This window comes from Planococcus citri, chromosome 1, assembly GCF_950023065.1.
Source record: "Planococcus citri chromosome 1, ihPlaCitr1.1, whole genome shotgun sequence".
In the NCBI taxonomy this organism is placed as follows: domain Eukaryota; kingdom Metazoa; phylum Arthropoda; class Insecta; order Hemiptera; family Pseudococcidae; genus Planococcus; species Planococcus citri.
Window position 1 is genome coordinate 29,719,627 of NC_088677.1, and position 27,688 is coordinate 29,747,314.

Below are 27,688 nucleotides of genomic sequence, written 5' to 3' on the forward strand. Positions count from 1 at the left end.
AATCCGTTAGATAGTATCATGGTTGAAAACCTTTTTCATTTTTTTGCATTTGGCTCAACAAATTGCATTTTTGTTTTAAATTCGTTGAAATTTATTTTTTGAAATGAAAAGTTCTGATTTGTTCGGTAATTTTTTTTTAAAACAATGAACATTTTCCTGATCGAAGGACTTTTTTTTACTACAGCGTTGAAGCGAATATTCACAATTGGAGGTATAAGTTGAAAGCTTCAAAAATTCTAAAAATCAAGATTTCTTTCACTTTCGAACATTTTGCTACTACGTTGTCTTTTTCAGCTCCAATATTGGATGGAAGGTTGTGTGCCTCAAACTTTTCAAAAACTACGAAAATTCGACCCATTCATGAATATTTGATTGATGAATAGAAATTAATGGTTTGAATTGAAACATGAGAAACTTTTTATTGAGCTGAGGCAGAAAACTGAAATGATGTTACATTTTTGGGGAGAACTGATTTTTCAAATTTTGGGACGTTACAAAACCCAAATGTCCCTATACGAGTAAGTACTGTCTCCAGATTGTCCGTTTCAATTTTTTTATCGAAGAGATTGTCGAATCAGACGAATTTTCACTGTTCTTGAAAATTTTGGCGAGCAAAAATTTTCCGAGGAGTAACAACAATTTCCTAAAATTCGAATCAATTTTTTTTGTCAATTTTTTTTTTTGGTTTTTGGGTCGAATAAGTTGGTGCGATGCCAAAATGTTCAAAAATGACTGGATAATGATTTTCAAAATTTTCAGGGAATCCAAATCAAACTCTCCCCCTCCCTCTATTTTGTCTCTAAATACTGATGAAAAATTCTTGAAATTGAATGTTTCATCTATTGTGTAATGTAAACGATACAATTCGAACTCGCAACTCTCGTTCTCCTTCCTCCTAGTTTTCATAAATGTCCTGAAGAGTTTATGCAATTGATATAATTTAACCCCCCCCCCTCCCCCCTCCCTTCCATCTGGTATTCCGTATTCGAAAATTGAAGCATTGTTCTGAAAATCTGAGAAAAGTCGAGAAAAATCTCTCTGATAGACTAGATACCATATTATTTTGAACATGCAATCGAAATGCATTTCATGTTTCTCCCGATGGTTTCCTGATCCTGTTTCGGAATTTTTTCTCGCCATTTTCATTACTTCCAGTCCTTCCACCTCTTTCAAAAATTTGAATTTGTATGAATTTTGGCTCATCGAAATCCTTTTAATCAGCTGTTGAACTGAATCTAAATAGAGGATTTGATCAGACCGAGAAACTAAGCAAGGAAGTGTAACAATAGACGAAACTTCCAGAGGGTGGTAAATTTTTAACAAGATACATACATGGAAAAGAATAGGAGGATTAGAAACCATCGACGAAGTTTTTTTGTCTTCTACATATACCTACTTAAATAGAGACGAACATGATTGAAAAATGTGGTATGCGCGTGCTAAATTGGTGGGGCATAAAAACGGTACCTATATGAATGAGTACAGTATGTACAATAATAATAATAAAAGATTAGATAGTTATGTACTCGTATGTAGCAGAAAGAGGTGTACACATGATTCTGTATATACCACAGCAGAGCAGCACAGGTACCATACACAGCGAGAGATAGGCGAATGAATATTATGTACGCGTATCAAGTCTACACTACATACGTGGTTTTCAGGTAATATAGTGAGATGAGATGAAAAGAGATGAAATAAAAATATCGTAAGAGGAAAGAAGAAGCAGCAGAAAAGCGTACCTCTACTTAGAACCCGACCATATCTAAATCTCTATACCTACACTACAACTACGAAGAGGTATGTGCGAGAAATATCTATCTCGCGACCCGCGAGGAGCTGCAGTTTTGATACGTCGATCGCGTAGTAGTATGTAACGTGGTGGCGGGCTCGATTAACAACCAGTTGGTTTTGTGAAATGTGTTAGAGTGAGAGTCGTTCGGTTTCGGTTCGGCCGTACACTACACGCTGACTAGTCACACAGAGAATCAGTCAGTGTTCGAGGTGCAGACGACGTCGGTACACGGAGCATTCTCTTTCGAACAATGGTCGGTGGTTCTTGATGCCGGACCGAACCAGTTCGTCATCGACGACGATGGTAGCGCATTCTTGAAATATTTGATTAAAAAAAGAAGAAAAAAAACTCGCGTTATTATACTTTAATTTTTTCAAATATTACGTTTAATTTCGCCAAGGCGAATTATCGTCTGGTTACGTTGTTGTTGGTTCGTCGTCAGTCGGTTTTTTTATTCGCGACTGATTATAGTAAAGAGTTGTTTGCGCGACGCGATCTCGATCGATTTCTCACATGGTTAGATGTGGGCCAAGTTCCATCGAGTAGAAGAAAATTTCGGCGATTTTAAAGTTTGGTGGACCCTGAGATGTGAAAATTCACCCCGCGTCGCCGCTTCAGGTCGTTACACACGTTGTTAATAGTGTTGCAGTGTAATAAAAAATGTGTGTACGTAATTAATCGCCTCTATCCTAGTTTACAGTGTCGAGCTGCGCGATATGGTCGATTTATTATTAGTCGAGTATGTGTAGATGATGTGCGATGCTGTGTGTAATGTGTATTTTTTCACATTCGATTTCGCGATGCGCGATCGCCAACGTGTAGTTTGTAGTTTTTAAAAAAATTTTAACCGAAACCCGACCGCGACTAGTGAAATGATTAAAATTTTACGTAGGTACGCGTTTGTTGGTTCTCTCGAGTAAGCACGTGATGAAATTATGAAATAAGCTAGTCGATCGTGAGTAGGTATTTGTCCCGCTACCGTGTGGTACTGCATGCTCTTTGGGACGTACGAGTGACGAGTGCGACGACGACTACGACGATTCATATGGTAAAAGTTGGACTTTCGTTTCGGTTTAATTGTGCAAATTTTACTCATCTGTGTTTACTTTTGCGTGTAGTTGCGAAAAATGACGACTTGATGTCATACTCGTGTGTCCATTTACGAACGAACGTCGAAGCGAACGAAGAAATATCCAATATCGGAGTGTTAGTATGCCATCGGCGATATACGTGGAAAAACACCTCGACCGCTGTCAATTGAACTGCCGAACCAGAGAAGGAGGCGTTTTTGGTATCTGCGTAAATACAAATACATATTTCGACGAACGAATGGTCTACTCTCACAAGCTTGGGCGTTGAGGTTAATTAAACGATATTCCTCGACGAATTATATGGTCGGTACATTTGGCGGCCATCGTATCGCGTCGCTTCGCATTGCACACGCAGAAAATATATAGAAAGATACGCGTGGGTCGCAGATTGGCGGCGTGTACCAGAGAGTAGACTATGTACGAAGTGTGCCTACCTACGCCGGCTGCTCCTCACCACAGACATCGCAGCATCACCGCGGCCGAAATCAAAACAGCGGCCGCAGCCACCACCGGTATCTCACCTGTACGACGTACCAGCCTGGCCGGAAGATCGTTCAGCGTCGGAAAGACTAGAAGCAGCAGCCGTGCCTCGACCACCACCGATACTAACGGCGGTACGGCCAACGACGCGGCACCGACGTCCGTCATACCTTTGGCTTCGACGGTGAAAAATCGAGTACTCAAACTCCTGCGACGATCGAACAGTACTCGCGCTGCGAGCTCGGCAAATACCGGCGGTGTGCTGAATTCTTCGTCTACCAGCGCCCTCGGCAGTACCGGCGGAATGGTTATATCGAACAAGAGATACTCGATGGCCGAATGTCGTCGGCCACCGACCAGCGCCACGACGACGATTATTGAACAACCTCCGACCAGTCGAGCTGTCCTGGCTGAACCGTTTCCTCTAGCTTTAGGCACCGTACTCCCTGTTACCATACCGGCTACTCCAGCTACCGCAGTCAATAATACTCCTCCTGCTCCTGTAGCTGCTGCCTCTACAGGAGCAGCAGCCGGGGCTAAATCAGCATCTTCGGCGACGTCGCCCGCTAATGACTCTTCGTTCGTGTTACCTTTGAAGACGAGCAACAGTGGAAAACCGTCGGCTGTTAGTAATAAAGAAAAGTTGATTAGGATCAAGGAACGAGAACGTGTGCAAAGATTACGTATGCATTCGGAAGCTCGTCGACATAGCAGAGCTCAGCAACAACAGCAAAGACAACAAGAACAACAGCAACAACAACAGCAACAGTCACAAAAGGTACGCAATCGTATCCGTCTATCTACTGTTCTTTTTTTACGCTAGCTTCGGTTCGGATATGGCCGATTTTCGTGCGTGTATGCGAACTGTACGAATGACATCAATCCGCGTGTACATATATTCGGATAGATGGATGGCTCAGGGAGCTCGTGAGCTCGTTACGTTGATTTTGAGCCGTGACATTAGTCCAAGTATTTTGTGTTTCGTCGTTTACAAATGTTGCCATAATGTATTCGTATAGATATACGAGTACGTAGGTAAGGCACCTTAAAAAAGAAAACCTATGCGAGTACACGATGACCGGCCAGCCGCTCTGTGACGATACACTTGATACGTCTCTCTACTCATTATCATTGTATACGTTACCGAGAACCGTTTATTATGTGTTTTGTGTCGTTAGTAAATCCGTTATGTAAGTTATGTATGGAGTACGTGTGAATTGGTATGTTGTATGTACTTCGTAGGTAAGGTACCTGCCTGCATACGCGACTGTGATGAACTTGAATTGAATGGCGAAGAAGATGGCTATAGCTGGCTCAGCGAAGCCAATGCGGCAATTTTTCCATTTATTTGTTTGTCGAGTGTAGCGCGAGCTCGGCTATGTGTAGTTTTCGAAGTGTTTGTTTAGCGAAGAGATAGGAAGAAGCATGAGTAACGTGTGATGATGATTATACGATGATGATGGTATGGAAAGTTTCAAGTGCGCGTATGTTTTGATGCCGGTACGAGATTATGTAGATATTTGCATTAATGAAGCAAATAGATACTGGGTGTGGACACTCTTTAGCTTGTGATCAGGTTACTCGTTAGTTGAGATACATTTTGTTTGAGAGGTTTTTGATTCTGTTAGTTGTGGAGTTTTTCGTCTCACGAGCTGATAAAAACGTACTCGAAATAATTTCACGGTCGGTTACTTTAAAACAGTTGCTCTGTGTACAATTTTTTAACCAATTTAAATACAACGTTATTTTGAGAGGTTGTGATTCTGTCTGTCTTGAAATTGGGTAATGTTTAATCAAAGCTCATTCTGCTCTTTATGGAGTTGATATTTCAGAAGCTGTCGACGTTTAATGCCGATTTTGAGGGACTGTGAATGTGATCCCCAATAGAGAGAAGGGTTCCGAGGGCAGGATTGAGAACTTTCAGTATGTTGATCATTTTCCCATCCTTGAACAATGTTTGTTTATCAGTGAACCCTTCGATGAGAATTATATTTGGATTAAATTGTGTATTTTTTGTTCCAAGAATGCATCGAAATATTCATTTTTCTTTTCTGCCGATCATTAGAATGTAGTTGTGAAGCATAGAGGTCCATCGAATCTGGATAAAATTATAGAAGATCTGAAATTATTGAAAAGGCCCTAGGCAGATAAGTATGGTCGAGCGGCCCCCGGGACCTTCAGAGATGAAACTCATGTGGTGTATAGGTACCCCCAAGATAAGTATTTTCCCCAAGTTTTGGACCTCAACTCTGAGTGGTTCTTGAGTAATTCCTCAAAAATCGAAAATCGTTTTTAATTTTTTTCTCAGGATTGACTCGGCCGATTTTTTTCAAACTTGAACCAAAGTGTACGTATACATAAGGGCTTTCCCCAACAAAATCAACAGCCCCCTCCCCCCACTTTTCCCCCTTCAAAATTGAGATTCAATTTTTTGAGGTCCCCCTTACCCCCCAAGGCCTTTTGGCACACTTTTCGAAAAATATTTTTTAGATGCAGTATTGATCCTAGAACAACATGTAACTTACCCAAAATTGTACCTCGGGTGCGCCATAGTCAAATTCGACCAAAACCAACACCCCCTCACCAGTAATAAGGTTAATGTGGTACCTACGCCACTGCTATTGAAGAAATTTCTGGAGTATTGTTTATAATGTTGTCATTTTTAAATGAGAATGATGTTTTTGAGAGTCGTTATTCACAAATTCCCATTTAGGGGCAGCGAAGCACCCCCTCCCCCAAATTTGGGCGAAACTTTCAGAAAGAAACCTGGGGCATGTGACATATCGAATTATATGTTTTTGATAACGCTGAACACGAATATGATGTCAGATTTCTGATTGGACCCCACCCATGGCCCCCAACACCTCCCCAAATGAGATGAAATTTTAAAAAAAAAGGTTTGTTCGTGCGACACATGAAATAGTATGTTTTTGGCGACGCTGAAACCGAATATGACCTCAGGTTTGTGATTGGACCCCATCCATGGCTCCCCAAAAAATTTTTTGGACAATTACCCATGGGAGGAGGTTCTGGGAGCAATGGATGACGTCAATTTGAAAAACTAAGGCTATATTCGTGTTCAGCGATATCGAAAACGTATTACCTATTTCATGTGTCACCAGAATGAAACAATTTTTTTAGGATACTCCCCTTGGGAAGGTGCTGGGAGCCGTGGACGGAGTGCAATCAAAAATCTGACGTCATATTCGGTTTCAGCGTCGCCAAAAACATACTATTTCATGTGTCGCACGAACAAACCTTTTTTTTTTAAAATTTCATCTCATTTGGGGAGGTGTTGGGGGCCATAGGTGGGGTCCAATCAGAAATCTGACGTCATATTCGTGTTCAGCGTTATCAAAAACATATAATTCGATATGTCACATGCCCCAGGTTTTTTTCTGAAAGTTTCGCCCAAATTTGGGGGAGGGGGTGCTTCGCTGCCCCTAAATGGGAATTTGTGAATAACGACTCTCAAAAACATCATTCTCATTTAAAAATGACAACATTATAAACAATACTCCAGAAATTTCTTCAATAGCAGTGGCGTAGGTACCACATTAACCTTATTACTGGTGAGGGGGTGTTGGTTTTGGTCGAATTTGACTATGGCGCACCCGAGGTACAATTTTGGGTAAGTTATATGTTGTTCTAGGATCAATACTGCATCTAAAAAATATTTTTCGAAAAGTGTGCCAAAAGGCCTTGGGGGGTAAGGGGGACCTCAAAAAATTGAATCTCAATTTTGAAGGGGGAAAAGTGGGGGGAGGGGGCTGTTGATTTTTTTGGGGAAAGCCCTTATGTATACGTACACTTTGGTTCAAGTTTGAAAAAAATCGGCCGAGTCAATCCTGAGAAAAAAATTAAAAACGATTTTCGATTTTTGAGGAATTACTCAAGAACCACTCAGAGTTGAGGTCCAAAACTTGGGGAAAATACTTATCTTGGGGGTACCTATACACCACATGAGTTTCATCTCTGAAGGTCCCGGGGGCCGCTCGACCATACTTATCTGCCTAGGGCCTTTCACCATTTTTTAACATTTTTTCTACATAATATTGTAGTGATTTTCTTTCGTATCAGTTTCATGATTTTTCAACTAATTCTGAGGTATCGAACTGATTTCACGATATTTTGTTTGTTTTTCCCGATGATTTGAAGATTTTTAATTTGTTTTAACCATTTTTAGGACATTTCAATAACTATTGAAGTTATACGAATTTACGAAAAAAAAGTACGAAATTCGAAAATGGGCTAAAAAGGACCAAAAACCTGAAATCCATAAATTCTTAAAAAACGGATATTTTGTCCGCACAAATCGTAAATTTTCAAATTCTTTCACCTTTATTTCGCTCGGGCAACAAAATGTTCTCTTCGTTGGATTTAATTTTCAAAAAAAAAAAAATGAATTGCCGAAAAAGAACATGAAAAAAAAATTGAACGGAAAAAGTTTTTGTATCCGATGTTTTTTTTTTGTTGAAAAATCTTCATGTTCGGGTGAGTAGGGGGGGGGGGTGAATTGAATTGATAACATTCAAAATAATGATGTACGAAAAAAGTACGAAACGTATTTTGAAAGAAATCTGTGTTCACTTGAGAATCGTGATTTTTATAGTTGAAATTAATCTATTAGAGGAAGAGAAGGACAGCACTTGAGAAAAATTGACGCTTTGAAGTAAACAGAAGTTGAAGTTGAAAATGGTATGACTCCTGTTTTAGATATCAAAGAGAAAAGTGAGTTTGTCTACGTGATTCTTTCAATTCTTTGTTATCAGGATAATTTGGGACTCGTGTCATCCGAATTGAGTAGAAATACTGGGAGTTGCTCTTGATTGGAATACGAAGGAGTTCGCGAGAAGCCTCCTCCTCCTCACTTTCTAATTTCATTTTTTGGAGCTCATTTTAGTGTACTTCTAGACATCGAGTTTACTTTTTGAAAAATTCTTCAGATGAATAAAAATGATTCAATGTCAGATGTATTTTTCGATGAAATCTTGTATGTAAAAAGAGAGAGAAATTGATTTCTGGTCAATGACCTTACAATATACCTACCGATTTTGTGAGAATTATCTTATCAAATAGCTACCTTGATAAAAAATTTCAGCGAAACATTCGCCAACGAATCGAAAATACTCTCACATGTCAATTCAAATTATACGAATTTTTCTTGAAAGAACGACGTGAAAATGGAAAATTTTCGGCTTTATCGTCAATTTAACTGAGAATTCGATTCGTGCAATAAATTTCCATTTGGTTTTCCAAATAAATTTATACGAGGTTATTCGGTCGTTTTTTTCTTTTTTGTTCGTTTTCATTGTTGAAATTTTTTCAAAACTTATTACTTGGATGGATAAAAAAAAAAAAAAATGAAAACGAATAGAAAGAACTTTACGAGAATTTTTAAACATAGGTTTATATATTTTTTGAAATCTGACGGCGTCGTGTAGGCGTTTATGGCTGTATATTTTAGAAACGATCGTGTGAATTTCTTGCTTATAGCGTCTTATACGTGTACTCATACACTTGCTATAATATACTCATACATAATGATAATACGCGATATAAAGAATCTACTTAACTTATACTTATGTACTCTTAAACGGAGTACACCACACACGTTTATGAATTCGATTGTTCGTAACGGAGAAACGTATGGTTTAAATCCGTTAATTTAAGATTTGCATTGTACTCGTATATTGTAGAACGAAGTAGTAGTAAATTGTGCATGTAGATGTACACTACACATGTACCGAGTGCATTTTATTTTTATTGTGTTATTTGTACATTTTATGCGTCATTTAGACGAATCGTTGGTCGTATGACAGTCGAGCTCTAAATTGTTATTTACCTAGTTTCGTATTCGCGTATTACCTTGAATCTTTCGCGCCGGCGACCACGACGACGATGATGGAGCAAATTAACGCTCTCTTTCGCGTACCTACGTACCTATTCGACTTGTACGTATGTGTACGTACATTCTTGAGCTTTGTGTTCAATTGCGCTTGCAGTATCTATGAATGAAAATAATGGGTACAAGGAAGGTCGAGGGCTTGGCTGTGGGGAGTGAGAAATGTTCTCGTGGTATTGGAAATGGGAATGTTGAAAATTACTATCTTGGAATTTGTCTGGTGTTCAGTTTGTGGTCTTTGTACTAAAGGTACATTACATACTCTAAATGACTGAATTTTTTAGGAGGTTTTTGTGAATGAGATTTTCAATTCGTTTGAATGAGAATTTGGGAAGCTAGGTCTTAGAGAAATTTCATGATATGTATTTTATCAATTTTTAATATATTTTTTGAGAGTTAATGTTTAATCGATCTTTTATTCTAGTTTGAACAACTTTTCATGCTGTTTTGGCAACTTTTTCGAGATTCTGACCAATTTTTTTGTGTGAAAATTTTCCATTTCTCGCAATTAATTATTTCGCCGATTCTTGTACAATATCAGAGTTTCTTTTTATTTTGGTGGATTTTATGGGTTTTTAATGAATCGAATAATCGCTCGATGTTACATTTCCTGTAATTTTTATCATGTTCATTTACAATTGTGACTCTCTTACCGTTGAACAATTTTCTTCGCGAACTGTTTGTAAGATTTTCTGTATTATTTCATAAAAATGTGGCTTTCTCTACGATTTCCAAGAGGTTTACCTGGGTTTTTTGCGAATGTCCGGTGATTATGTCGATTATAATGTATTTCTTGTTTTGTAATTATCAAAGACAATTTTTCATAGAATGATCGACCATTAATTTGTGATTAAATTGTGATCAAGCGGTTTGACAGATGTTTTTAAATCGAGTGTGGATGTGAGAGAGAAGGAAAAACCTGAACAAACGGTAGGAAAGTAAGAAAGTGAGTGTTTTTTCATTAAAGAGCTCATTGCTCATTGGGATTTCATGCTCCTGTTATTCATGATGATTTTGACTTTTGATACAAAAATACTTATTTCATGATTTTGTAAAAAAAAAAAAAAAAACATCGATCAATTTTATTAGATTTTGAATCCATTTTCAAATGATTGATTAGGATTTCATTGATCAATCGTCCAAAATTAGGTAGTAGGTAATTTTCAGTCAGGATATTTTATTTTTTTCATTGTTGATAGGATGATAGCAATGAAAAAATTATGCCTTTTCCCATTTCAAAGTCAAAATTCTTCTGAATAATCTCCTTTTCAAGACAAATTTTTTGTTGTCCCTCGAATAAAGCACCCACAATAATTTTTCAAAAATGCAATCAAAAAGCCAATAGGTAACCTAATCTTTTTCTCACTCCGTATTCGAATATTATTTTCTAGAGAAGGAAAAAATTGAGAGAGTGGATCATTGACTTTAGAAGAAAATTTTAAAATCAGCCAATGGCGCCAAACATAATGTGTCCTGACCTTCGTAAGCATTTGCAGTTATCTTTTTTCGATTGAAATAGCACCAATTGAGTCATCAGTCATCACCATCAACTTGCTGACTTAGCAGTTTTATTCGAAATCTTCCAAACTTCCAATATATCGATTCGTCGCGTATATTTATCACGAGCTGAAGAAAAACCCTGATAAGATGACTCATTCGAGATTTGAGACCCAAACGTCATCTAGGACAATTACGATATCGCATAAGTAAGAAACCACCGATACGTGTCTTTTGCTTGAGCATCGTGCGAATGAGGAACTGAATGTAGAAAAAAAATACGTATTCAATCGGACACCATCTCGAGAGCAACGTGCATAGTTGGGTGCGATGATCGCCGACATTTGAGGCGACTGGACTCCAAAAAATTGAGTGACTAGCGAGATGTGACAGATGACTGTGCAGTAAATCAACTTTATGTCAAGATCACGGTTAGGATAGGGTTTATTATCACCGGAGCAACGGACCAACGGCCGTATATAGTATTTTTTTTACGCTCGAACGCGTTTCACGTTGTTGTCGTCTAGGTCGGTGAAATCAATTTTCTTTTTTTTTTCAATGCACTAAATACGAACGCATAGTGGCGAGTAAAATGGCTATTCGGTATGGCGATGTCTCTATTATATGTAAGTATTACGATGCACTTGCACTTGGACGAATACGAAGAGCAAATGACCATGTAAATGGATACGAGCAACGCATGTGTGCGAGGAAAACATATCTGCGATTCCGTTTTACTATGTATAGCTCTGGACAAACGTCTCTCGGTCGCGGCCACTTCCTCGTATACCTAATTTAGCGCCAATCGATATGTACGTATTATTGCCAAAGTACATTTCGAGGTTTTTACGTAATTAGTCGTGAACAGAACAAGACGATCGCGAACATAAAACCAGAAAGAAATGTAGAAGGTGATGAAGATGAAGGAAAGAGGAGCTAGAGGAGGAAAAATATACGAGATTCGAAGCTCGATATTTTTTATTTGGAAAACCGAAGGCTTCTAATTAGTTCTGCTTGTCACGTTCCACTCTCGTTTTATGGATTTATAATATATTTACTAGAATGGATCGGACAGACGGACGTTTGGTATTGCGAAAATGTACGTTATTCCAGCGAATACCATACCTACCTATAGTACATTGTGTGTAGGTATCAGTATAGCGAGAAATTATTATTAAAAATGATTTTCGACAGAAGACGTGGTGATGGTTTCGATAACACGAGAGAGATGGTTTTCGATGAAATACGAGGAACAGTAGCCAATCAGTCTCAGTACGATCGTTTCGAAGATGATAACGTATGTTTACGTGTAGGCTGAAATGAAATAAGGATACACTACAAAGTACATATGCGTGAAGATGAATTTGGTCGAATCATCGACACGGGTCTCGAACGAGTAATTATACTCGTACATTATCTCGATTACATAACCAGCCAACGTTTTACCTTCGAATGGGTAGTTGGCTGTGCTGTGGTGCTGCTTCCGCGTATGGTATACGCTTTCATGGTAATCCGGCGAATGGCGAGTACACCGAGTAAACGGTGAATGAGCACAAACAAAGTATAGCAAACTGATCAGTGCCATCTACGCAGATGTGATTTTTCAGCGATTATGTCGTATTAGCGTGCGTTGTACTCGTTTGATCTATCATAAATGTACGAAGGAATATGCCGCCGCAGATATGAGGTCGTATTGCGAAATACTATCTTTGTGTCTGTGTCGAACTTCTGGATGATCTACATTTATAGAATGTGTGCATAGATAGAGTTTTTGTGATGTTGTATCGAAAAAGAAGTAAAAATTTGACTAAAAATTGTATTTAATTTAGGATCTGGAAACTGTGTCAAAATTCCCCCTCCCCTTCCATCCTGTTCCATTGCGGGGTAAAAATTTTGAGATACAGAAGTACAAGAAGGATTTTGATTTGTGCTTATTGATTTGTAAGTGCATTTGCTGTTTTATTATTCCGTTGAAAAAAGTGATTTCTTGTCTATCGACTGAGAGATGTTCGATTTTTTTCCTCAATAAAATCATGTTCAGAAAATAAAACGAAGAGTACTAGTCACGTATTCTTCTTCGAATAAAATGAGCGAAAACAAAATGGCTGAATATGAAATTTTTCCACGAGTTGAATGTGATTCATATTTTTTTTTTCAGAATGCTTTGTTCGTGATTAGGGAACCATTAACATTTATCAACTCAGGGTGTCTACCAAGTAGTGAAAGTAGTGAAAAAGTAGTGATTTTGAAGGCCGTTAGTGAAAGTAGTGAAAAAGTGGTGATTTTCAGCAATTTTGCTTATAAGGTAGTGAAAAATGAAAAAAAGTGGAAAATCCGATTTTCCACACGAGAAAATATTTATAAAAAATGGCTCATTGGTTGACTTTTTTAGAACTTGAATTACATATTTTTGAAAGCTTTTGCGCTCACGAACTATAGTTGCTCTTCTTATTCGATATCAAAAACTTATTGTTCAAATTCAAGAAATGTTCGAAGTTTCAATCAGAAAAATACTCCCTCATCTACATAAAAAAAAATTTTTTTACTATGCATTTTTGAAAGCTGTGTATCTTGGTCTCGCTTCACTCGGGCTCGTTTGCTTTTTTTTCAAATTTGATTTTTAAAAAAAATAATCAATCAAGTTTTAAAATTTTGAAGCAAAAATAATAAACTTCTTCATTAATCACCCAAGAAAACAACGTTTTTATACTTACCCCTCGAAATACTACTAATTTTCGATAGCTTTTTTGAAAAATTTGTATATTTTTTTCCAAATGTTGTTCAAATTTTCCATTAATTTTTTTAACATTTTTCATTTTGAAAGAAGTTTTTTATTCTCCCAATTTCATTACAGTAACAAGAATCTTAAAGGTAAAAATGATGAAATCAAAAATTGAAATGACAAAATTATTTTCTCGACATCCGCTTGCTTGAAAAAAACCTTGGAATGCTTGAAGACATTAGAAAAGCGAAAAATTTTAATGTAAAATTTTGCCTCGTCCACCCTCCTTCCTCTTGAAAAATCATGTGTTCAAAAAATGTCCTGCTAAAGTCCTGCTTTTTCATTTTTGAAATTTTGTTGGACTAGGCGCCCTGAAAAATCACTGCTAAAAATAGAAAAAAATCCTTCATATTTCATATTTGAAAGAATTTTATTCTCGAAATAGTTGATTTGTCAATTTTTCGAGTTCGCTCATTTTGTATTTTTAACTTGTACACATGAGAAATTGTAACAACTTGAATAAATGTAGCAATGGTTATAAAATCATTGAATTGATTTCAAATTGATGAAAACGTGTACTTACTCCCATGTAAAAAATTACAAAATTCAAACAAAAAAGAGAGAAGAGAAATCGTTCTTGTTGGAGGGTGGGGGGGGGGTAAAAATATGTTGGAAGGTAGTGAAAGGTGGTGATTTTCGGCCAAAAAACTCCGGTAGACACCCTGCAATTCCGATTGAGTTGAAATTTGGCTCCACTGATACAGATCTCAGAGCTAAATTATTTTGCGCTCCTGATGTTCATTTTTCGATTTTTGGTGAATTTTTGAAAATATGTATTCGCGAATCGATTACCATCATTTTCAAGCCGATCTGGAGCTTTCAGCAAATTTTGACTTTCCTGCAGTGATTTCAAATCGCTCCAGAAGCAGGGAGAGGGTAGTCCGAACCTGATCCTGATCTCTTGACTACGAAAGATCCCGATCATTTTCAATGAACCTGAACCGAAACAGAACCCGATCTCTTAAACCTTGAACTTGAATCCGATCCCTTAAACCTTAACCTCGAAACTCTGATCCGTGATCTCGATAATCATTCGGGATCTTTCGGGTTCAAAGCCAGAATTGCTGGAAACGAATTGGTTGCTAAAAATATTGAAGCTAGAACAATTTTCAGTAAATTTTTTTGAACAGGGTGGGTCATTTACATTTTTTTTCGACAAAAGCTATAAAAAAACTGCGTTTAAAAATAATTTGAGGAGTTCCCCAAACATGAATATCTAAGCTTCTAGGCATTGTTGGAACTACTGAATGCAATTTTTCGAATTGTTATGGCTTTTTGAAGGTTGAAGGGTAGTTCTGAATTATAAAATGAGATTTGAAAAATTGAGAAAAATATTAAGAAGTATCGGTAAGCTCTGGATTGGATCTCAGATCTCTCTAAAGTTGAAGGTTTTAAACTTTTGGCTTGTTCATTCGAGCCCAATAGCCACATTGAAACTTGAATTTTTTCAATTTGAAAAAAAAGAAAGAAGGAAGTACGAACTTTTTCATGTAGCACAAGCTTAGTGTAGAATTTTGTATTTTTTTACACTGATCTGTTCACAATTTCACAACCCTCAAAGGCAAAGAAACTTGAAAAAAATTGAACCTTATCCCGATCCAATCCTTTATGATCCCGATTGTTCTTAGATCCTGAACCGGAACTGAACCTGAACCTTTGAACCCTGAACTCGAACCCCGACTCTTGATCCTGATCCTTGATATTGTGAACCCTCCCTGACTCGTGATCGATCCCGAACAAAATCGTTCTGGACCGCCATCCCTGTCCAGAAATCGTTTGACCCCAAACTCAAAACTGGGTTCTACACATAGGTCAGGGTTTTCTCTCTTCTGTTGCTCATCGTTCCTGAAGAAAAATAAAATAATATATCAAAGATGTAAAAAATGTTCATCGTTGTATGAGCATTTTTTGATGAATTTCACATTCGTCAAATAGAGTGATTTCAAACTTTAAAAACATGTTTTTTATTTTAAAAATGAACATTTCAAAAATAACTAAGGTCAAGAACTACGCCAAGTCATCATCATCACCTAGGATGAAAATACGCCTATAACAACCACGATAATTTGACGTTTCTCAAACAGTAGATGTTTTCGAATTCCGAAAAATGATCGACGATACCTTTTGAAATTAGAAAGCAAAATAGCAAAGTTAAATATTGACGCGAGAAAGATGAAATGTTTATTACTTTGTTTTTTCTTTCGGAGTCTAGACGCAGTTTTTAAATTACCTCCGTTCTTCTCCCTTTCTTCATGGAATTCTGAGAAAAGAGCAAGATTTCATCCAACGCGTAGTCATTTTATTGATATTGTAACAAACTTGCGCTTTTTTTCCCGAATTTATTCGATTCTCGGTGTACAATGGGATATGATATAGAGCTTATTATCAATTTGAAGTTTGACACGAAGTAATGGATTAATATTTACCCGACTTTGTACCGGGTGGATAAATGTTTACCTTAGATGTTTACTGTCGTTACAACTGCGAGAATAAGAGAACTTTAAAACGATGTCAATAGAAAATGAAAAATTGGTGTTTTTCGAATTGCTAAATTGGATTTCGTGTATAGGTCAAGGTTTATCTCGATGTACAGAATTGTGTACGATCGTAGTTATTCGTATATAGATAGGTTTCCCATGAGGAAATGGGGATCCTTAATAGGAAATTATTTTCAGTTATGGGCTATATCATAATGCTCGTCTTGGACATTAGTGATATTAAAGTGTAATGATGAAGCAGCAGCGTTGCTATTTTTTCAAGGTATTTGCTCGCTCGCTGTAAGAATAAAATGACGAGGACCGAAACGGCGAGTATCAAGGATTTGCGCTATGTTATCCATCGAATAATAAAAAAATACATCTACGATTTCCAGTAAAGTACAAGGTGACGTATAGTTACTCGAAATAATAGCTTGGTATCAATTTTCTTTTCGAAAAAAAAGTACAATTTTTATCTATATCGTAATTGTTTTTGTGGCAAGGGAAAAGAAAAATTTTCGATGGAATCTGCGTTCATTCTCACGCTTTTATATTTTTTACTCGAGGGATAGTATACTAACATTGGTTAGGAAAATCTATTTTCGAATTGATTGATCTGTTATTTTTTTCCTTATTTTTTATTTCATTTTTAGAACGAGGTTCCCTTTTTTATCTTGTGTAGGTAGGTACGATTACGATTCGCGAGAAAAGTTTCGTTATTATAAAGTCGGTTACGTCAGAGGAAGGAAAATGTGATAAGGTTATAGGTTCGATAATACATACAGTAGTTGATTGAGATATGAATTTGATTTGACAACTCTGCAGTTTGTGCTACCCAACAGCTGAATGAATTATAAAATAATGATTTTTCTTTCGAATTCATAGTCATCCAATTATTTTTGGAAAAGAGAAGTTATATTATTGAACGATGGAATTATCTGTTTTCTCGATAAGATAACGGAATAATAACGACGAATTTTTAAACGACATTGTATCGAATGAGAAATTATGTTAAAATACTCGATATCGTTACGTTGATGCGCGAAAAGGAAAGTAATTCGAGCGGATGGCAAGGGCGGATTCTTTTTCTGTCGGATATTTCGAGTAGGATTAGTGTAGGCAAATTAGCATCGAATGAAAACATTTTGCTCGAAAATGTCATCGATGTCGCCTAAACATCTCATTGTTTTCGTGTTGTAAACAATTTTTAAGCTGATTTTTTTTTCAGAGGGCGATTTCGTGTAACCTTCTTTTCGTTAGTTATTTTTATCATTCGCTATTCGGAAATTGAGAGTTTGCTGTAAAAAAATTGCTTTTTGCATCATATTGTGAAGTGATTTTCTTTTTCCTCGAGCAACAGGCGAAAAAATTAAATACTATGATGGGGAGGGGGAAGGGGCAGGTTGAACGTGAATATGAGTAATCTAAGTTGTTAACAGTATAATCGTGTAGATTTTTGAACCAATGTACGACAGACAGTGTAAGAATTTCCTCGAAATTCCCCTACCTCTCTCCTGGGCTCTGAAACTGGTGTCTTTTGGATCTACCTGTTCCTCTTTGAAAAAAGTTGTGATGATGTACGAAATGTTTTGAATAAAGTATGAACCAAAGTATCACTGAAATGGTAACCTAAACGTGTCGTAACGATTTCTGCACTAATCACTACTCGAATAACTAAAACTTGCGTCGCTCTGCGCATTGTACAGTGTTCCCTTTTCTGTACCTCTGCGTTTGTTTCTCGTTCAATTGTAATTAATTACTGAGTCCGACTATTTTATTAATAGGTAACTGACCGATTGTGCTGAAAAATTAATCAGTTCATTTCCATGATTGATGTAAAAGACAACCGCACCGTATCAACTTCATTTGTACAAGTTTCAAATTTAGTTGGCGCTGTGGTGTGTGGAGTGTTGTGTGTGTACATTGACCTTCATCATTATGAACTTCTAGGTGGATGTGCTTGATGACTTGATAGGAAATGAAAATAAGCTACTAAAAATGTACTCGAACATCCAGATTGATACATTCTGGAGACAACCGTCAACTTTATAAAGAAGATTTTGAAATTTGATGGATACTCTCAAGAATGAGTGCTAAAAATTTGAATTTTTGAAGCTAACTCCCATTTTGCTCGATATAAACATTGAAATTATAAAAAGACATGTTGAAAAACTGATCTCTAGAAACCAATATCCCTTCTCTCCATTTTCTGCCTCTACAAAAGCTCAATTCTAACTCTGTAACAGGGTATCTAAAAGGTGAAAGTATTGAAAAAGTAGTGAATTTAGTCAGAAAGGCAGTGAAAAAAATGAAAAAATTCATTAATGCGATCATTTGCAATTAAGAAATATTTTATATGCAAATTTTCTTCCAATTTCAATTGTTTTGAAAATGTTCTTGTGCAAAACGACCAAATTCTGGTCATTTTCTATTGTGGGGGGGGGGGGGTGTCAATTTGACAAATTTCATGACACTTTCTGCAGTTTTGCCAAATCATCATTTAATTTTGAGAATTTCCGATTTATTCTTGGTATTTTTCAATAATCTGAGCAGTCTGTGCGAAATTTAACCCGAATGACACATTTTCTCAAATTTTGGTCGTTTTCTGGTGGTCCGTCAATTTTTGATATTTTTTGAGTGATTTTTTCTCAATCAATTTTACGATATTTTTATGATACATTCGTGAATAATATTCATTTCTAGCTCTTTATTAAACGTCGAGATCGTCAAAATTTTTACATTTGGCCTTCGACCATTATCATTTTATATATCTGTTGATTGATCAATAATTTAATAACTAACTAATCCACCTTAATTTTTCTTTGTTTCAGGTGAGTACAAATTTCCTTCCAAAAATGATAAAATATGAACTCGCGTGTGAGAATGAGTAAGTAATTTTATAATCCTTATGAGAAAAGTTCCGTAAGTTACTTCTACTCCTAATTATCTTTTACATAATTATTTTCAATGGCAAATCGAAAAGAAAATTTAATCACAAAATTTGAAAATCAGCTGAAATCATCGTCCGTCAGGTTTGAATTGAGGTGATGTGATTTTCCGAATACGAATTTGGAAACAGCTGTAGATCAAATTTTTGAGTTGACACACGATTTTGATTTTTAATGAATTATTAAAAAATCAAACTTGTGTCAAAAATGGAAAAAAATCAAAATTTTACCCAATAGACCAAGAGAACTAAAATTTGGCGTGTGCCCTGCTTTGACCCTCCAAAAGTGTGTGTATATGTGTGTGTGTGTGAGGGGGAGGAGGTCGAGTGGAGAGTTTTCTAAATAATTGGTTGAAGGCAGGTTGTGATAAAAGTAGTGTGATTCTTTCAAAAAAATTCAGTTAGAAACTTTGTCTGATTTTTTTCTCGAATTTAACATGGAAGATTTGCTCAAACATTTTATTTTTCTCTTGTACGCTTTTTCTGGGAAAGGGGTAAGAAAGGCATGAAAAACGTTTCGGAAAAAATTACAATTCTCTTTCTATGTAGAATGAGAAAAAAACGAAAACGAGGTGAAAAAAAAACTACATTTCTCTTACACTTCTTCTCTCTCAAAACGTTCAAAGTTGAAATGACGAACCAAACAATTTTTTGAATGAAATATTCTTCGTGTATCAAGTTCGTTTTTATAGGACATAAACTTTCGCGAAGAGGGAAGATTAGATAAAATATGCACCTAAAAATTTTAAATTTTGCATCTTTTTGAATTTGAGACCATTTCAGATCAATTTTTTCTGAGCTTCATTAAATTTTGATTGAAATTTCCGCCATCGTTAAAAACTTGTGGAATGATGCAAGTTTCTTAACTCTTGTTTGGCATCTTGATTTTTTTTTTTTTTAATGGAATAATTATGATAGTATTTTCAAATTTACTTACTTCTGAAGTCAAATTATAACGTGTAGTACACTCTTGATCTTTCTTGAAAATTCTGTCTCATCATTGAACAAATTCCCGATTACGTTACACATTCATAGAAAGATTCATGTTTAAAAGGGTGGAACATTTTTGGCTCAAATGATCCTCAGCTTTGTCGGTCCATTACATACTGAAAAAGTTGAGATTCTCAATGAGCTGTGCCGTAGAAATGATTTTGTGATAAATAATGATCGATAATGACGAGGTTATCTAGGTATTTAACCATTCAAATCAATTATCTAACGGATGATCTTAAATGGCTAAAGATTTTTTTAAACGGTCGAGCATTTGCAAATTGACTTGAATTTCGGTTAGATCTTTTGTAACGGTTTCTCAAGATGATTGTAGTGTATTGAATTGCGTTTGAGAAATTTTTTCTGTACAATGTCTTTCGGTTGTAAGAAGTGATCCGGTCTATTCATATCTCAAGATTTCATTCAACTCGTTGGTACTTGGAATTCTGACGCGTATCTGGATAAAGATCTTTTTGGACTGTTACTGAACCAATAACCTCGTTGAGATGGTGTTTATGTTATGGGCCCAAGCTATCAGAACGTACGATGTGCTTTGTTTGGATTTTGCAAAAGTATGATGAACCTGTTTGTATGTGTTAGACAATTTTTGGCATGTGCGGTACCTACGGTAGGAAATTCTGTTGCTAATCTTCATCTGCTCCTCTATTTTCGGCTTCTGCAGCGCATTCTTACTGCTATGATTGTCACATTGCTTTGACTCGCTTTCAAAATCCTCGCCGTCTGAATTTGAAATAAACTTCGTTCGTAATATGACAATTAACAGGTGTAAAATATGTTGAAGCTAAATAAAATAAAAATGGCTTAGTCAGCAATGTTTATTTACATGAAATTCGAGCGCCTGGCTCGATACGATGCAAAAAATTGGCTTGTGGAAGCGAATTTCAACCCGAAATGCCAACGTCTTCTTTATTTTGTCGGTTTTATCGCTTTTGTAGTTGAAATTCGTAGGAGTATCGACCAGCAATTATCGATCCGTAAATTAGAATTAATTGACCGATTAGTTTTATGTACATACGTAGTGATTTGATTGAAAAGGGAGCTTGAGCAAGTCCCTTCGAGGCAACTTCCGAGTGCAAGTCGAGATGATCGTGGAGGTTGCGTTAATCTCTATCGTATTATTTTTAATCGATCGAACGAATAAAACGAAATAAAAGAGATTTAGATAAAAGAAAGAAAAAAAGTACTCGGCTTTATCTAAATGTTGTTAATTAACGCTCGCTTCTCATAGGATTCCATGACGAAATCACTGAATAAAATCGGCCACCTTTGAGCCTGCGATTGTATGGATTCAATATTTGGGTTATAATCATACTCGTTCTAGTGTCGTTGGCTTCTTATGTAAGTCGCATTTGTCGATGATCCACTCGTATCTATTTTTAAAGAAAAAAGCTTCCATATTTGTATAGTAGCCTTGCACTACAACAGAATGTTCTTCAAAATAGTGATAATTATGTTTACTCGTACACTTGTGTACTGACTCGTATGTACTTGTACGAATAAGTATATGTATTACCGCCGATAAGCAACTTGATCTCGCTTCGCAAATAGTGTATATGGCTTTGAGATGATAAGAAGTCGTCATGGTAGTTTCATAAGAAACCTTTAGAGCCATTTTACGATTAAGGTTGAATTTTCCTCTCGAATTTTTTTTTTCTTATTCGTCTATAATCGCTCTCATGGTATTATCATTTTATAATTCGATATTGTTTGTGCTATATACGCGAGTTTCTGCGATGATCGAATTTTTTTTAAATTCATTTTTTCATGCTCGCGTACATGTTCCATATGGACTTGCTTTACATATAGATTTACCTAGTTCAGTCGTCGTTTAAAAAGAGAAAGTCTTTATAAACTTGTGATAATGATTTGCTAATGTAATCGAGAAAATAATAATTCGAATTTTTCAAAAATATTACATCGATTTTACACTCGCAATATTTATTTTTCTTTTCTCAAACAACACGACATTATTTTCCTGTTACGATGGTTTACATGAAACATTTTCTAGTTGGCACCGTTTGCCTGCAACAGATGCCGACCATATACAAAGACATCGAGGTGAACAAAAAAAGGGTATGTAAATGAACCGATCAGGTTGCGATTTTTTTCACCACGTGATCGCGCGTGTTTATTCGATCGATATGATTATTTATGTGAAAAAAAAATGTGTTTATGGTGATTTGTTTGGAAGGAATTGTGCACGATTAAGGGAAGTTTGGAAAGTTGGAATAGCGTTTTGAGGGTAAGTGAGGAAGTGTTGAGACTTGAGTTTTTTATCGTTCGTGAAAATTGCTCCAAATTCTGCAGGATTTCGAACTTTTTGGAAAAAAATGAGGTGAAAAATTTGAATGGCTGTTTTGATTCAGATATATTGAATAATCGCTGGCTGTGCTTTTGAAGTCCTTAAAATTCTGAATTGAAGTCTACAACTAGGGAAACCATTCGTGAAATTCTATTTGAATTTTAGCCAAGTTTATTATCAAATGAAGTTACTTTAGAGATGATAAACTATAAAATTTTCGGTTATCCAATTGCCAAATTCAGGACACAGGATTTTCAAAGCTCCCAAAATAAGTATTTTTGCCCCCCCCCCCCAAATATATATAAAATATATTGTATTATCGAACTTTCAAAATGTTTCATTGACATTATTTTAATTTTCGTAGAATTTTGAAATCAACTGTAAATACCAGTAAGTAACTGTAAAACGTGATTTTTTTAGAGAATTTTTTGGGCAGTGAACGCCCGGGGAAAAAAGTTTTATAGAATTTTATAAAAAATACCCACTTATTTTCTATACAAAATTTGTCTCTATCAAACTGTATACAACTGTATAAAATTTTATGCAGTTGTATGCAGTTGTATACAGTTTGATAGAGACAAATTTTGTATAAAAAATAATTGGGTATTTTTTATAAAATGTGGTTGCTATGAAGACAAATTTTAACATTGATTCAAAATTAATCATGAATTAATGCAAGATCATTTTGTGGATTGTGGGCTTCCAAAGCATCCACTTTTTATCAAAAATTAAGTCCCACGCTTGTCACTTCACTACACATGACACTTTGAGTGGAATAATTAGAAGAGACCAATAAAATCAATACATAGAGAATGATGCAGTACTTTATCTAAGAGTACTAACTATACCATTTCATTTGATACAATTGTATCATTTTTGATAAACTTATATAAAAACTAGGGGGCTACGCCCCCTGGCCGCTTCGCGGCCCAACCCCCGTACTCGTTCCTCGGGCTTCGCCCTCGGAACTCGCTGTTGGGGGCTGCGCCCCCAAACCCCCCTTCGCTCGCTCTCAGTAGAGGTTTGCTCCCAAGTACGTTTCCTTAAAAACTACATGTACATTTAAGTATATCATGTACACTTCATTCAAAATTCTATCACGTTGATGCATAGTTGCAATGTCAAAAATAATCGCTCATCTGTTTCTGTTGACAATTTCACGCTTCATCGATTTTGGATTTTCATAAATCATAATCCTCGCTGTAAGAACTCCGTTGTTGGAGGAGTGGGAGGTTTATATGCGCGCGCATGTCGCGTGATCCTGTCTGGAATAACTACAACTGGCATCGCGATGCGTTGTGGGGTACATTTACGTTGGTCGTTGTGTGTATGCTTGTGTGGGTGTATAAGTACACGCATCGTCTTAACGGTTTTTTGTTATAAAATGCCATAAAAATCGATCAAAATCGCATGATACAATAAACTTTTTGCTAATCTGTTTTCACCATTTTAATGAGCATGAAATATCGAACATTTCCCTCGTTGACAGTACCCATCTAGCATTTTTAGTTTTCGAGATAATTTAATTCAAATTTGGATTCAAAATAGCTCAAAAACTAAAAACCCCAGAGGGGTAATGTAATCGAGGGAAATGTTCAGAATTTAGTGCTCTTTAAAATGAGATATTAACCACCTTTCTAGCTTTTTTTGTTCTTGATATATTTGAGAATAATCGAAAAAACGGAAAAAAGAGTCCATTTAAACTCGAAATTTGGGCCCTTTAATTTCGAAATTTTTGCCCTCGCATATTTTTCCTATATTCTAGAGACGTTAAGCTGTCGATTAAAAAAAAAATCAGCTCTCTAGGTGCCATAGATCGGGCTCAGGACTTTTTTCCGATTTTTCGAGTATTTTTTAATTTAATTTTTTCGTATTTTTCGCGTATTTTTGGGGTATTTATTTTTCTTGCAGCTTTATAGGATAGATGTATACAATATTGTCTATTTGATAAAATTACATAAATTTTGATAAAAAAAAAAATTTAAAAACTAACACCATATTTGATCACTTTTATCAAATTTTATGCAGCTAAATAAAATTCTATACAAATGTATACAGTTTTAAACAATTTTATTAACATTTATACAATTAATGCAAAATATCCATTCTACTGAAAAAAATTTTATCCAATTTTATCAAAGCAATTACTCTTCTTTTTATCAAAATCTATATGAATGTATAAAACTGTATACAATTATATGCATTTGATACACCTTTATAAAAAGCTATTTCAATTTTGATGAAATTCTATAAAATTTTATGCAATTTTATCAAAGCAATTATTTTTCTTTTTATGAAAATGTATAGGAATGTATAAAACTGCATACAATTGTATCATATTTGATACACCTTTATAAAAAGCTATTTCAATTTTGATGAAATTCTATAAAATTTTATGCAATTTTTATAGAACTCTATACAAGTTTATGCAATTTTTATAGAATTCTATACAAGTTTATAAAACTTTTTTCCCTGGGCGGTGAGGTAGACCTATGACAAATTTGGTTGGGAAGCTTCAACTAACTTTGAAAATCAGTTTTTTGTTAAATTTAATAAACTGCGAAAAATGCTAAAATAATCAGAAGTGAGCCTTGAAACGGCGGCAAAGTTTGAATATCAAATTTTCAAAAAGTAATTCGCTAAATCATTGTGATTGTTCGGTCGAATTTTTGATAATATTTTTAGAAAAATTGAGCCCATGAAGTATCTTTATTTCGTTTCAGTTTAGTTTAAGCCTCCAGCAAAAGATGTTCAAGATTTGTGATGATCATATTGTGGGCTAGAATTTTCAAATAATTTTTGCATCATCAGTTATTTTTCAAGATATTGAAGATTGATATTTTTCTCTACATTTCACACCCCTTTTTCTCGACCAGTTTGGGAGGGGGGATGAGAATTGTTTTTTTTGGATGTGGAAGGATGAAAATGTTCTTGAATTTTAGTCTCAAATTATCCAAGCCTCTGGAAGTGTGAAAAAAATGGGTTTATTATGCTCCTCCACCCCACCCGTCCCTAGATTAGATATTCCATGCTTTATCGTAGTACGTATAAACATTTTGAATTTCATCCCTAACCAAGATCCACCTTGAATTTCATTCTCAAATTTTTAAATGCAGTGTCGGTAGAAAATTGGTTTCATTTTCCGTATTCCCCTTCCCTCCTTTCTTTATACAGTAGAACTGTCCATCAAAAATGGAATGGTGCAGAATAAAGTTTACTGAAATGATTCATTTTGAGTGGAGATTTCTCATTTCCTAACCAATGCTTCTTTTTTCGTTAGAAATACAGAAGAGGGTTTCATTTTTTCTTGCAAATTCTTGAAGATATCGATTTTAAGCTCATAAAAATGTTAGAAACATGTCAAATTATGCCTTGCACATTTCTCACTAAAGATTGTAAACTTTGAGACGATGTCAACTTCTGTTTTTTTGTCGCTGTGCTCTCAAGAAAAATGACTACACCGCTCCTCCTGTCACTCCTTTTTGAAAAATTGAATTTTCTGGTGAGAAAGGTCCTATAAAAGTTCAAATTCGAAAAAATGAATGAGTAAAAATATGAAAGAGATGAGCTGAAATCGTCGTGAGATTTTTAATAATTCTTTTTGCTTGCATTAAAAGTTGTAATTTACTCGTATCTTCTGAATCTGTTTTTCTGAAGCATGATTCGATGTTGCAATTATGACGTACACGCCGAAGTGGCGTTGATTTTTAATCCGATTGACCGGAAGCAATATCAATGATAACGATGAGCTTTGAGAATAATCGATGCTTTTAACGGAATTATTTTCAGAAGAAACCGCATCCGATACACTAATGATCTTAAAATAATACGGTTTTATTCTATTTGTGTATTTTTAATTAATCATAAACGCAAATGAAATGGGGATTGCCCAGTTATTCGAATTCTTGGAAAAGAAATTGATGCTTCTGTTCTTGAGAAATTTTTCAAAAGTCCTTGCTGGTAGATCAGAAAATTATCTATGAGAATTATACGAGCTCAAATTTTGAAAATTTCTAGTCAAAAAGTTTACGCATCGGAGCAATAATAATAAGTGCTACAAGCAATATGTATACATAAAGGTCATGATGAGGTACGAATTCGTAACAGAGAAAGATGAATACAGTTAGAAAAAAAATTGCTTTCTATTTGAGCCAAACTATGAAGAAAAAAGAAGCAACTAACTCGATGTTAATACACGTAAATCGCTTCTTTTTTTCGTTTTTTTCTTTCTTTTCTTCCACGTTCTTGGATATGTTAACGAGGAACGTTTGCTCAGCTGTGTGCTATAGGATAGGATATTTTACAATTCAAAGGATCTCCTGGAGGGATGCTCGCGCGATGGTGGTCGTTTCAAGCGTTGTTGCATAATTTCACTCGCATCTATTTTTACATTCGGGCTAAATATTTTTCTATTTGTGTAGATATTGTAATATTTTTTGTTTTGTTTTATCGATAAAGAGATACGAGAATGATATTAGTTTATTCGCTCGTTTTCTGTGCAGTAAATCGACGAAAATTGTGAGGAGAAAAAATGAGTTTATTTCGAGCGAGGTTATCACCGAAATGGACTTGAATCGGTGAAACGTCTGCGACGATATCGTATCGTATCGCATTACGTACGTTAAAATCCGCGATTATGAACTGTATACTAACATATAAAAGTTTACCTGTGCATATTATTATTCGAGTATTATCTATTTAAGCTGATTTTTGACGAAAGGATTCATCTATCGTTTTATGTGCTGCGATACTGTATAGGGTTTTTTCACTTCAAGGTTCGTTGGCATTTCAGAAGGATAGTATAACATTACCAACGTACGATGTGGTTTATGTATTGAAAAGCATTTCGATATACTTCACTGGGTAAAAGGTTATGTTATCATCGTCGTAATGTTTATTCTGGTATAAAAAGTATCATCGAAAATACCGGATTAAAAAAGGTGTCGCACTATAGATATTCGAAGCAGGTACACGATTGTTGGAGATGAGCCGATGATTACGGTCTCTTGTTTATGATAAATATAAATTATCCTCTATCGCGTTGCGGTGGTATATCTAACGAAGAGCTATTGTTTTGATAGCTTATGTCGAGTTCCCTCGTCGAAAGTGATTTCAGCATCTAATAAAGTGTTGCTGATTGAATCGTTGATTATATACGACTAAATTAGCTCTCTGCGAATAAAATTATCCGAGTGAAAAGTATAAGAGTACACTATAGTGGTTCGCTGATGGATTAACGACATATTAAATGAGCGGAATTAATATTATCTTCTTTATTAACCGACGTATTTGAATGTATTGTGAAAAGATTTATTTCCAATTCAGTTCCTTGCTGAATGAAAATTTCAAATCTAATCTGACGAATTAAACTCGTGACGTCGTTCTGTGAATTTGAGCTTTC

At 35.6% G+C, this 27,688-nt stretch overlaps 1 protein-coding gene across 1 annotated transcript in view; it reads left to right on the forward strand.

Moving 5' to 3' along the window:
• Positions 1 to 1,932: 1,932 nt before the first annotated feature.
• The window catches only part of LOC135831251 (serine/threonine-protein kinase MARK2), a 139,996-nt gene continuing 114,240 nt past the window's right edge, over positions 1,933 to 27,688 (forward strand). The window contains exons 1-2 of the mRNA XM_065343605.1: positions 1,933 to 2,843; positions 2,914 to 4,144. Coding sequence (XP_065199677.1) covers positions 3,302 to 4,144 — 843 coding nt within the window. The 5' untranslated portion in view covers positions 1,933 to 2,843; positions 2,914 to 3,301. The remainder of the gene's footprint in view (positions 2,844 to 2,913; positions 4,145 to 27,688) is intronic.